At 37.6% G+C, this 13,862-nt stretch overlaps 1 protein-coding gene across 1 annotated transcript in view; it reads right to left on the bottom strand.

The window, feature by feature from the left end:
- The window catches only part of SLC15A2 (solute carrier family 15 member 2), a 33,562-nt gene extending 19,987 nt beyond the window's left edge, over positions 1 to 13,575 (bottom strand). Inside the window, exons 1-7 of the mRNA XM_079101454.1 lie at positions 13,292 to 13,575; positions 11,125 to 11,212; positions 10,139 to 10,280; positions 5,936 to 6,028; positions 4,774 to 4,873; positions 2,787 to 2,877; positions 2,430 to 2,507 (exon numbers count right to left, since the gene is read on the bottom strand). Coding sequence (XP_078957580.1) covers positions 2,430 to 2,507; positions 2,787 to 2,877; positions 4,774 to 4,873; positions 5,936 to 6,028; positions 10,139 to 10,280; positions 11,125 to 11,212; positions 13,292 to 13,429 — 730 coding nt within the window. The 5' untranslated portion in view covers positions 13,430 to 13,575. The remainder of the gene's footprint in view (positions 1 to 2,429; positions 2,508 to 2,786; positions 2,878 to 4,773; positions 4,874 to 5,935; positions 6,029 to 10,138; positions 10,281 to 11,124; positions 11,213 to 13,291) is intronic.
- Between the last annotated feature and the right edge of the window lie 287 nt (positions 13,576 to 13,862).

The raw sequence follows: 13,862 nt of genomic DNA, 5'->3' as shown, positions 1-13,862 counted from the left end.
ATTTGGGTTCAATATCTCATCTCTTGAATTCATATCACCTTCCAGCACAAATACTTACTGCTTTCACTTTTTAAACCTCTTACTTACTTCTAAGTCTCTGATCAGTCTGATAGCACCATATCAATGACATCCTTGTTGCTCCATGGACATTTTCACTCTTAGCTGCTCACCCAGTAACACCTGTCAGTCTGAATGAGTCCCTTCTCGAAATCCTCCTGGTATTCAATATGGCACTATTACCACTTTGGCCATCCCTTCTAAATTTCATTTGTAAAAATTTCCTCTTTGCCTGTCCTTTAAATGCTCATATGCCTTGAGTTTGGTCTAAGGACTTCCTTTTATCTTATTGTATTTATCTCCTATTTACATTCAAGATTTAATTGCTGTCTATATGCTCACTACTCCAGGTCTGTATCTATAGCCCATACAATTCCTCTGAGCCCTAAAGCAGTTATTTCCAAATATCTATTTGTTGGTTATAATTAAATGTTCCAAGAACATCTAAATGCAACATGTCTAAAACCCAATTCATCAACATTGCCCTAAGCCTGTTCTCCCTATCTCATTTAACAACTTCACTCTACCCAGCTGTTTGAGCCAGAACTCTGCCTTCAATATTGATTTATCTTCTCCCTTATTTAAAGCTTTAATCAGTCCAAGTCTTGTTCATTCTACCAGAGCCTCCTTGGTGAGTTGTGTAAGGCACTTGCCTTGAGCACAAAATTTAAGGGAGTGCCAAAAGTGCAGTAATCAAGATAAATACTATCTTTGCCTCACCCTAAACCCAGCCTTTCTCCACATTACAGAAATACCTTTGCAAAATAAAAATCAAACAATCTTTCTTCTGTTAAAAACTTTTTTATAGATTCCCATTTGCTTAAAGTAAACTTCATTGTCTGGTTTCTGCCAATTTCTCCTTTTTATCTTTCTCATTTATGCTGCAGGTAATCTGAATTCCTTTGAGATCTTTGAATGTATCATTCTATCTTCCACCTCCTGGTCTTACAAGTACCATGTTCTCTTTCTGAATCACTTACATTCCCTTCTTTAATTAATTGCTGCTCATCCCTGAGGCCTTTAGAAGTAATTTCTTTAGGCAAACCTTTTATAATCCTCAGTCTTAATCAAACATCCCCTCTATGAACTCTCTTTACTCCTTTGGTATGACACTGACCATACTACATTATAAATTTGTTTCCTTGTTTGTCTTCCACTCCCTACTAGACAATACAAGTTCCTGCAGGGAGTGAACTGTATAGCTGACTAATTCATCAAGGTGGTCCCAATACCTAACACAGAGTCTGTCACATAACAGTTATTAATAGCACTTGGAAAACTAAAGCAACCAACTCATAATGACAGTACTTATTTAACATTTCAATTTATAAAACATTTTACTTGCAGTATTTCTTTTGAGCTTCACAATTACTTTGATATGTAAATGTCATCATTGTGCAATCACACAGAGAAGGAGTTATAGTGGAAAATCAAGAAAATACTTGAGAAAATATTTGGCATTGAAGGCAAAAGGAAGCAGAGAATGTATGGTCATAACTCTCCTGGAATACATTTTCTTGGAATTGAGAACTCTGAGAATCATTATCAGCCCTGCTTCCACCCCAGTATAAAATAATCAGACTGAACATTGAGTCTCTGGGTTCCTTGTTCTCTCTTGAGCTCTTTATGTGTTGGGACTGGCTATCTTCCAAGGAGGTGTCACCCTGAGTCTCAGAGTGAGAACAGGTTTCCAGGTCAATGATTAGAAACAATCTTGCCCAAGTTTCCCTGTAGGCTGCCTAAACTAAACAACCCACATATACTCCGGGACTGGGTTCTCTATGGTAAAAACGACGCCACTTGAGTAAGTTGCATTACTTTTCCACTGCTTATCCAACTTCTCTTATTCTCTTTGTTTCAAGGGCAAACTCCTTGGGAGCATTGCAGAATAGGGCAAAAACAGTTAAACCTAGATAGTGCTTTAAAAGGCCTAGAGAACTGAAAATGCCTTCTATTTACCAGATAAATGAGTATCAACTGATATAGTTTGTGAGAGGATGAATTATCTCTTTCCTTCCTTACATGTATATCTCAGCCTTAACTGCACATTAAAACCACTTGAGATACTTTAAAAATTATAGATTCTCAGGCCCCTTATTGGTCCTACGTGGGGTCCAGGGATTGGTCTTTTTTAAGGATCCTTAAAAACTTCCTATCAGTGTTTAACAGTGAACACCTCTTTTTTTTTTTTTTTTTAAGGATTCTGACTTCATTCATAATTTATCTCAAAGTCAAGGGAAACCCCTCCAATAACACTTACCTAGAATATTAGTGTGAAGAGTGAATGAAGTAGGTTGTGTAAAGTGCTTACATGATGCTCTTCCTATTGAAGACATCAGTGATTATTAATTTCCTTTGCCCGCTGTACTTACCAAGTGCTATTACCATGAGCAATCCTGGAACTCCAAAAGCCAAGGCATAGCAGTCATCCCCAAAACATTGCACATCTCCTGAAGACAATAGGGGAAAAAATTAAAAAGTAACTGGATCTTGACTCTTTGATATTTTATTCTATTTCATTCTTGATGTAGACTTCACCATGCCCTTTCCTCCCATCACCCTTTTATTGGATCCAACAAATTTAGACTAAAAGAAATTCTCACAGATTTCCAAGCCATTATAAAAAGAGAAGATGGACTTCAGGAAGCTTCGAACGGCTTTTTGGCTGGCCAGAGTAAAGCCTTATACAGCCCCCCAACCCCCACATCCTTTCAAAAGAGGATCCTAACCTCTAAGCATGGGTGTGATAAACGTAGAAATCAAGCTCCCTGCATTGATGGAGAGGTAGAAGACTGAGAAGTATCTAGTCCGTTCCTCTGCCTAAAACAAATAGGATAAATCATCAGTGTAAAGCGCCTCTAGCTTCATCCCCACCACATGTTCAGACTTAGGTGGAAGTACATACAAAGAGACAGGTTCAGATACTGCCTCCATGGTATCTGAACATCACAGTAGATATTTAGTAACCCCAGAAACACATTTACTCATCTTTTAAACTCCAGTATGAGCAGTCTTTAACATTCTTATACCCCTTTACTTGAGCAAAAATCATTCTGCCCTCAATGCCTGTACATATCTACTCTAACATTCATTTCTTTGCATTGAAAGTCTGTTTCTGTTGGCTTTGCATTCCTCTAGGGCAGCAATTGTATCTTACTTATTCCTGCACTCCCTAGTTCCCAGCACAGCATTTGACATATATTGAAAACTTAATAAATGTTTATCAACTGTATTAGTTAAATGAATAACTAATTGAGTTAAACAATAGGTTTTGTGGAATGTGTGATAGGAATAGAACCAACACACAGGACAGGGCTGTAAACTGTTGATGAAGCAGGATGGTTCAACTAGTGCTTGAGGGAGATTTGCAAGAGAATACAAAAAGACAATAAGTGAACTTAGAAGTGGCTTGCAAAAGTTTGGAACTGGATTTGTCCTATTAAATGAAATACATTTGTGGACCAGCTACTTAATAAAACAACTTTCAAGGAAAGTTACTGATGAATGATTCATTATACATTACTGTGCTTCTTTCTGGCACCTCACATCTTTTCCTGACACAGAAGCACAATCAGTCTTTCCTCATGTTTAATTTATGACGTGTTTTGCTTCCTTTTCTGGTTTCCATTTAAACCTTTTCCACTTATCTAATTTGTATTTGCAGATAGAATCCCATTTGCCAAAGTCGGTAATTTTTCCCCAAGTCAGCAAGTAGCGATGATCTATGGACCCTTGAACAGATAAAAAGTATAAAATTATCCAAATGGTCTGAATGGTAAGAGAAACTCAAGATGACAGGAGACACAGAAAACAGAGACAGAAAGAGACAGAAGGCACTATGTCAGAGAGAGGCTGGGGGAGGAAGGAGAGTGGGAGAGAGAGGGAGATAGGGGAGGAGGGAAGAGAGAGAAAGGGAAATGTGATAAAATAGCTACAAAAAAAGGAACAGATACATGAAGACAAAAATGAAAACTAAGAGTAAAAGATAGAAAGACTGAAACATTGGTTAAGAATAGACCCTTCCCTTTACCTCACTGCTTCCTCATACGGGTTCATTTTACCTTGGTCATATTGCTGTTTTTCCCCCATTGACAATGGGAAGCATTTAAGAAAAGAGGGAACAATTAGCCAGGCAAATTCCTCTATGGAAAGTCATTCTATTTCATCCCCTTTAGTCATTTTTTTCCTTTGCACAAAAATCTCAAAAATTAGACATGATTACATTATCTCTATACCACTCAATACCTCCCATTCTCAAAGGTTTTACTTTGTTTCTTAAATACCGCGAGAGAGAGGTCAACTCATTTACCACCAACTCCTACTGCTTGAAGTCTCTTCTTTCATCAAGGAAACAGCTCACTTCTTTTAGCTTTCACCCACTGGTCTCAGGTTTATACACTAACATCCTTTCAATGTCTACAAACAACTACTGTATAATATTCCCCTTTATTGTTATCCAAGGTAAATATCCTCATTTTCTTCAACTTTTTTTCATATGTATTTTACTCCATCTTCCCCTCAGTTACTTTTCTTTGAATGTGTTTCCATTTTTCTATTAGTGACCAGTATCCAGCATTGGACATAATTTCTCAGATAGGATCTAATCAGTGAATTACTTCAATCTTGGCAAATGGCTACCTTCCAGGTACCCCCTTTTAATAGTGGATCTATAGTCTTGAAAATAGAAAAAGAAAAAACCAAAAACAGGATTCTTACATGTTTTTCTTCAAACTGGTCTCCACCAAAAGCTGCCACACAGGGTTTGATACCTCCTGTCCCCAAAGCTATTAGACTCAGACCAACCAATGATAGGATTCTGAAACAGAAAGTTTAGGATGCTAATCATTTTGTTACTAAATAAAACTAGACTGGACTAGAGAGCTAAAGACAGGGAGAAATGCATACAGGGACAAAGACCCCCTTCACATGTCTACCCTGTGAGAACTTTCCATTTGTCTTTACTCTAAGAAATACTCAAGGGCACTTACCATCTTTTTGATGCTTGAGCCAGTGCTAGAAACTATGCACTGCATGGGAAGATTTTTGTTCTGGGTAGTTCCGTTTACCCTTTGCATACGTCAGATGGAAGCAGATACTGAAGTTAACACACTGGTTCTCAGTCTCGTTTTAGTCAAAGAGACACTTCAATAGAAAGATCTATGGATCCTAACACCATATACCCTTACTCATCACAAAATAAAAAGTTAAAATTCAACATAAGAAATAAGAGCAGCATCAATCGTTTTTTTATGAAACACCAATAAGGGAGGTATCTGATATTTATTAAATTTTAAACAAAATCCCTAACTTACAAGGTAAAAACATGTATAGGCACATTAGAGCAAGAATATATATGACCTGATTCTTAAATACAATCCTCTCTACTGACTGAGACAAAAGCATCAGAATCTACCAAATGCCTCTGACCCCATAAACATCAATACCTTAAGTAAAAAGGGACAGAGCAATGGGAACAATACATAATAAAAATATCTCTAACTTTAAATATGAGTTCTACCATATATTTTAAGGAAATACCATTTTTTTAATCCCAAGTGAAATATAGATGCATGGATGAATGAGTAGATAAGGGAGAAAGTTTTAATTATTTTCAAGCATATGAAGGGATTTTATGAAGAGGATAGTAACTAGGTATTCTACATTCTCGAATGCTTAATTAATAAAAGTAAATGAGATCAGATGACATAGCAAAGAGTTCAATTGCTGATAAAACTTTTCTTCACCAATTTGGTAATAAAACTGTGGAGTGGGAAATAAAGGGATGCCTCTGGTAAGAAAATGGAAAATCATCTGTAATGAATTCCTGAGACATATACCTGTCTAACAGAAGAAAAGTAGCTCAGATGATGCTACTCACGTGTGTACCACTTTTCCCCCCAGGACTGGTATCGCACCCAAGGACTTGAGCACATGGCCAAGCACATACACCAGGGAGAGATAGATGATTGTCCTGCGGAGAAAGTTAAATGAACCAGTCAATCCTGTATTACTCAGAGGCTTGAGTAATACAGACACAGGAGTCACGCTGTTCTCAATAAGCAGAGGAGGAGGAGAAAGGAGTGTAGGAGCAAAGAAATAACTAAGAAGAACAAATAGAAATGATGGCCAATGAAGTAAGCAGACTAGGAAAGGGGACTACAATTCTTCACCCTGTAGTGTTTACTTAGAATACAGAGGTTCCCTTCAAGTTCCCATCTCATATTTATCCTCCTACACCCATTCCACCCACCTCCACACATACACAAACACCCCCACATTTGTACACATGTAACAAGTACAGGAACTGTAGCAAGAACGATGACATTTCAAATTAGGAAAACCAGTAGAACAGGATACCTTGACCTAAGGTATATTCCCCAAGGAATGTCTTTTGCTCTAAACAGCAAGAGGTATCAAAGATGAACACCAAGTTAACAGGAGTGGCTAAAATAAAGGACTTTCTCTAAACCAACACTGGATATGTAGACAGGCAAAGGACTTCCAAGTTTAGTCTAGTTTAGACACTTGGATTAATTGTTATCGCCACCAGTTTCCTTGTGGACAATTGCCAAAGGTAAGAAAGGACCAGGGAGGTAGACCATCCAGTGATAAAATCACAGTGTTTCATAGAAACTTTGTGTTGTTTTTCCAAGGAATTTGAATGGCAAATAGAAAGTAGAAGAGCAAGGAGTTCTAGTAAGAGCATATACAGAGATATACACATTCAAATATGCCACATCACCTATACTCCTTATGGTTACCACCATACCAGCATTATCTTGATAGGTAAGTAGAATGTTAACACTATAGTAAACCTTAGGAATTATATACTATATATCGATGATGATTTTAAAAGTGTTTTATGTTAATATGAAATGTAAAGAATGGAATGAAAGTATCAGAAAGAGATTAAAGATGCCAGAGATTTTAGGATGTGGTTCTTTATTCTAAATACCTAATCTTCCTAGATTGGTTTTCTAGGGAAGGGACTCTAAAGGGTATTTAATGGCAGATGGGAAAATAAGAATTTGGATGGTTAATCCAGGACCCATTCATATCAGGGGAGAGGACAGGCTTTCCCAAAGGCCTTCTGTGATCTTCTCGAGAAAAGTTATCTGTTGGAATAAAAAAAAAATGTGTAGAGAGAAATTGAATAAAAAGAAACCAAATAAAGTCTACCTATTAAGAACCCAAAAAAGATGATCTATGCTAGCGATCATCAGAGAGAAGCAAACAAACCAAGAAAGTATGAGCTGGAGTGATGGAGTCTGAGAGGAAGTTCGAATCTTTATCCAATTGTTGGATTGAATGAATGAGAAAAGTGTAAGTGGTCTAGGAGGAAATTAGGCAACTTTTTGATGAAAGACTTATAAATATGAAAGTATAAGAAAGGAAACTAACAGCATGAAACTTTATCATAAGGAGAGAGAGGTCAAGAAAGACTTTAAAAATCTGCATTTGGAATAGGATCATCCACAGGATGCAGAACTATTTTAGGCAGAACTGACCGATTCCCCAACTGTACAAATCAGAACACTAAAATTCAAAGAGGTCAAATGATCTTCCTGAAGTGCGTTTTCATCAGTATTGGGGATAGGTCTAGAACTTCTGCTTTGTTACTCATAGCACAGCATTCCTTCAGTTTTATCACAAACAAGCTGGTGTGGAAAAAGAAAAGAGGAAGAAGTTACAAATTTTATTTCACCATAAGGATATCAAAAGTCAAAACCATTTTTAATGGTTAGACTTAGAAACTGAGGTGTAGATGCACAGTGAGAAGGAGTATGCGCAGTGGTGGCCGAGGAAGAGACCCTGCATGAAGCCAAGGCCAGACAAAAGGAGAACATGGAAAGGACATCCAGGAGCATAATAAACACACTGAAGAGAGTGGTTCTAGAGATGTACAAGGTCAAGAACCCAGTCTGATAGGCATGGGTCATAGGATATAAAAACTGGGCACTATGACTACGAATACTTTTCTCTTTTAAAAGCAACTTGACACTAAAATAGCATCCTCTAACATGTAACTACCCTCTCAGTAACAGTTTATAGAAATCACAATGAGATGATATGTTTAATTATTTTTGTTTTCCACCGTATAGCCATCAGCTAGTTTTCTTCTTTGTAGCCCTAAAGGAAGCCTCATTTCTTCTCACACAGGGACTTCCTTATACAAGAGTCAGGGATTCTGGTGCCCAATTCCTCTTCACCAGTTCAAATTCCAAAATAGTAAACAGAAGAAGGGATTTTAGCAGTTGTTTACCATATTCAGATAATTGTTCCTTGAACAATATTTCTAACGTTATAAAAGGTTTTTTATCCCCAAGATAAAACATGAAAAAAAAGTAAACTGGAGTGGAGGAGGAGGAGGGGGAAGGGGGAGAGAGAGAGACAGACAGACAGACAGAGAGACAGAGAGAGAGAGAAGGGGAGAAGGGGAGGTAGGGAAGAACTTACAGTTTAAAAAGTATAAATTTGTCTCATGTTCCTCTCGCTGGTAAAGAAAACAAGACTTCAGATTCAAATTTTAAAAGGTGAAGGAGAAACTTTCTTTTCCTGACTTTTCAACTTAAAAAAAAAATCAGACATTAAATATGGTGGGAAGATAGTATTAAGGGCTTATTTCTTTGGATGGATGCTATTATTCTATTTGTATATGTGATGTGTCTGTCTGTCTGTCTGTCTGTCTCTCTCTCTCTCTCTCTCTCTCACACACACACACACACAAACATTATTCCTGTTTCCTCTAACTCACTTTTTGTGATAGAGATATCAAGTCACTACCAAAAGAGTCTTGCTATTTAAAAAAAAAAAAAAAACCCACAATATCCACAACAAAATAAAAGATGTCTTCATGCTTCTCTACATCTATACTTACTCTGGTGGCTGTTTGAGGATCTGAAAGTAAATAAGTGCAAAGTGTATTATTCAAGTATTTGTTGTGGGCTAGCTATGTACCAGGTACTGTTCTAGGTGATGTAGATTTAAAAAAAATTTATATATATATATATATATATATATATATATATATATATATAAATAAAATAAATGACTTTGTCCTTCAAGTTTTTGGAAGAAGACTAAGATGTGTATACAAACAATTATAATAAAATAGAGTTTGACAAATGTCAATGAGGGTAAAAAAAAAAGGAGTTCAAGGAGACTAGATTACTTCTAGCTAGTAGTGAAAAGTGAGGAGCCAGAGAACACTCCAGAGTATAGATGGTATTCAATGTGAACCTGAAAGGGTTAGACATCAAAGAATGTGGAAGAAGGGGATTCCATGAAGTGATGTCTCTTTTCCATGTTTCCAGTGCACTGTTTTCTACTTCATGGAATCCCCTTATTTGACCTTTATGATCCAATATGGTCAAACTTAATTTTCCCATCTAACTTATTATATGCTATACAACCAGGTTTTCAACAGCATGTACTTTGAGAAATGCTAATTTAGATAAATCTATGGATGATGAATCCACAAAAAATAAATGGGCAATGGATATCCAAGATCCATCTCTAGCCTAGGAGGACAATGTTATAAAGGACAACTATAACATTGCACCATGTATGTCTCTTGTTGATAGTTTCATGGACTTAAAAGATACTGAATGGACAATTATTCTAACTCATGAAAACAGTTAGTAGATTCTTAAGGAGTCTACAGAGAGAGGTTAAGAAGAGAAAAATGGTAAAAGAGTTTAAAAGAGGAACTCATAAGAAGATACCAAAGGAGTCACAATGACTCAATCTAGAGGAGAGATGGAGAAAGTATCACTCACCACATCAAGATCTCTAAAATTATAAATTGCTGATAGGTAGCAATCTCAATCCTCAATGAGATCAAAATAAGATTTAGTTTAGTAGAATAGAATGGAATATTAAGATTAGATTTCAGAAAGAAAAAAACTCTGAAAAGGAAGTGAAAACATTGGAAAACCTGATAATGGAATGAAATAGTTTTTCTGTATTGTCTTAAAGAGATTCTTATTTGTTATTATGACATAAGCATGAACAGAGGAAAGACGCTTCTGCACAATGCTCTTTGAAACTTCTGGGAAAAGCGACCTCCCATCTTTCTTACTTGAATTTTCCCAACCATGAGTCAGCAATGGCGGCTCCCAGGATGGGAGTGAAATAACAGAGGCTGCTGAAGGCATGGTACACAGATGTGGAGGTGTCTTCATTCCAATGCAGGAAATACAGGAAATATAGAGTCAGCACAGCTGAGAAGAAAACAAGACAAAACCAAAAATAAGAGACAAAAAGGATAGATGCATTAAAAATGAGGGAGATATGTGTGTGTGTGTGTATTTTTTTTTTTTTTTTTTTTTTTTTTTGGTACCAGGGATTAAACTCAGGGGCACTCAACCACTGAGTCATATCCTTAGCCCTATTTTTGTATTTTATTTATCGACAGGGTCTCAACTGAGTTGCTTAGTGCCTCACCTTTGCTGAACTGGCCTTGAACTCAAGATCCTCCTGCCTCAGCCTCCCAAGCTACTGGGGAATTACAGGCGTGCACCAATGCACCCAGGTAGGGAGAAATATATTTGATCTCTGGTCTTTGAAAGTAATTTTGGTTTTCAGCACTTCTATCACTGAAGGAATGACTAAGGATTGACTGCCAAGGAGTAGACGCTGGGCTCATGAGAGAGTAAATGGGCTGTGACAACCAAACTAATGCAATACTCTTCCCTTCAGCCTAAGGGCGCCCACAGCATCATTTAGGCCAAAGATCAAGATAACATGGTGCTCGCAATATCCATTCCTTCTCCTTCCCAGCAACTGTATAGTTCACTGAGCTGAGAAGAACGGAATTCACATGATGAGGGTTTTTCCACTAGTGTCCTCCTAGGCTGTGTTCTGGTTTCCATCAGGCCTTTCTGATCTTGGCCAGTATGAGTTATTAAATGAACTTCCAAGTGGCACTTATTGAAGGTCGTGGTCAAAGGAAAGGTCAATTTGCATCAAGGCAGAAGTAATGGATAAGGGAAACAAGTACATTCAAGATCACGCTGCTAAAACGGGGCGAGGGTGAGTGGAGAAGACTCTGGGACACAAAATTACCTTTCATGCCATAATAGGAAAAGCGCTCGCAGAATTCATTCACCACAATGAATGCAATGCTCAGTGGATAGCTGGAGCCACAGATTTTCTATGCAACAGAGAAACAATAGTTCAGGCATGAGCTGTTTTTCTCTGGTTAAACTGCTTAATTTTTCCACAACTGGACGTTTTATTTATTTTAAGTCACAATTGTAGGTAATATGGATCAATGTCTGTTTTTCATGAAAGAGCTCTTGTCATACTAAAAGAGCTTACATTGCTGACCTAGGAGTAAAAGAAGCTAATCTGAATATTACTTTATTCTTCATTGAATATGAAACTACTCAGATATTTCTTGATCAGGACCTGCTCACCTCCCCACACTACTAAATGGAAATTTGGGAGCTCTGGGCAAGAGAATGATCATACTTATGGCTAGAATAGAAATGAGGAGATGGCCTATTAAATAACTGATATCCAGGCAGTTAGATTTAGATGTCAGTATCCTGCTTAACTTCACTGTAGGGACTCACTCCTCTAGTCCCCACCTACCTTATTCACCGTCTGGAAGAAATCCTGGCAGTATGATGGCTTCCCCTTCAGAGGTGACTAGAGTCAGGCAAAGAGCTCAATAAGGAGGGCAGAGATTGCTAAAGGTAAACTGATTGGTCACCTTGACTTTGGGTGAAGAGTTCTGAAATTCTATGGAATTAAATGTCTGCTTTTCTTACTAAAGTGATTCTATAGCATTTCCATGATAACGCTACTGGAAATTCAAAGGACAATGTTATTTCATGCACTATATTAACCAGAATATCAAGACCATCATGTTTTATTTCAAATCCTTACCCATTAAAATAGCTCAACTAATGTGAGGTTGGAGGATGGAGATATATCTGACCTTGGGAGAGCCAAATCTTTTTTTTTTTTTTTTTTTTGGTAGTGGGGGTAACCAGGGATTGAACTCAGGCACACTAGACCACTGAGTCACATCCCCAGCCCTATTTTGTATTTTATTTAAAGACAGGGTCTCACTGAATTGTTTAGCACCCTGTTTTTGCTGAGGCAGGCCTTGAACTTGTGATCCTTCTGCCTTAGCCTCCCAAGCTGTTGGGATTATGGCATGCTCTACATTGCCTGGCTGGGAGAGCCAAACTTATCAAGAGATTTATATCACCTCTTATCTCTATAAGAAGTATATACATCTTTGTAAGTCTTTAAATTCTTTGGAACCAGAAGAGATTAGTAGATAAATAAATACATATAGTAAATCAATATCCTTATTCTTTAATCTATAGAGATTACACATACACACACCTTCTAAATATAAAAATTTGTTACTGTATGATAATAACTTGCTTGAAAGATGTGTTGAACTGGGTTCCTTATCTTTCCAGCTCACAGGTTGAGAACTATGTAACCTGGAGTTCAGTTAACCTGTTTTCACTAGCTACATAACATGGTTACTGACTGTATTAACATACTGAACTTGGCCATCTCATTACTCCTGCCTTAGTATCCACTTGTCATTCCAAAGAAATGAGAATAATACTACCTCTTGGTCTATGGTAAGAACTCATCAAATATTAACTATTATCACTAAAATCTTTCTATAATCTCTCAATATAAGTCTTGAATGAGATAATAAATTTGGAAGTGTTTTAACAAGTACATAATGCATTCTTTGTTTCTCTATCCTATCTCCCACTGTAAACTGAGGGAACTTAGTAACAGAAATTGGACCTATTCTAAAACTTCTTTTGGTTTTCAGAAGAAGGCTCTGCACACAGGGGTAACTAAGGGCTAAGTTTTCGTATTGGTAAAGAAAGAACAATCACACACAGTTCCCCAGACAGGAATGCTTGCCAAGTTTCCCTGGACATTCAAATTGCTTTTTCCCCCCAGAGAAACTCAGAATATGCAATGAAATCCACAGCAAAACTTGGGATTCCAACTAAAAAAACTCTGACTACCTCTTCCTCCTGCTTCTTCTCATAAGCAAAAGAAATTTCTATATTGATTTGGTTTTCAGGTAATTGTAACTCAGAGAGAGAGAGAGAGAAAGGAGAGAGAGAGAGAATAGTTTTATACCCTAATACAGTGCAGCATGAAGTTCCAGAAGCCAAGGAGGAAAGCCAAAAGAACAAGGCTACTACTGTCAGAGGCAGAACTGAATTTGGGAACTCACCGGAGATGACTTCTTTGGAGGGCTGGGAGGCCTGGGTGGTACCTCTTCAGTGGAGACAGGTGAAAAAAGAGTTTCCTTGGACTCATTTTTCTGGAAAGGATTCATGGCTGGCTCTTTTCTCTCTCTCTCCTCCAGCATTTGGCTTCAGTAGGCAGTTAGGACAGCTGCCAGCCTACAGTGAAAAGGGGGACTGCAGGGAGGAGGGGAGGCTACAGCAACTAGGTTTAACCCTGTAGGTGTCAGTTTCAGTAGCTGCCTGACTCAGGGCAAAGCTGGAAGCTATGGGAAAAGAAAGGGATCCGTGCACCAGTTCAAAAGAATGATTGTACACAAAGTAAAGCACAGGGAAGTGAAAATGGCATGTCACAGGTCACAAGGAGATAAAACAATGCTAGAGCATTAATATGGGTGTCTGTTAAGAACTCTTTGCAAATAATTAGAGTATAGTTAAGAATACAACATCTTGAGCACAGATCAAAACACTGATTTCAGGATTATAGCTGCCTTTTACTAGATCCCATGATGTGCAAGGGTGATACATATATTACTATATGTACGTCATATATGTATA

Source organism: Sciurus vulgaris (genome assembly GCF_902686455.1).
Source record: "Sciurus vulgaris genome assembly, chromosome: 10".
Taxonomy (NCBI): Eukaryota; Metazoa; Chordata; class Mammalia; order Rodentia; family Sciuridae; genus Sciurus; species Sciurus vulgaris.
This window is presented reverse-complemented; position numbering and strand designations above follow the sequence as displayed.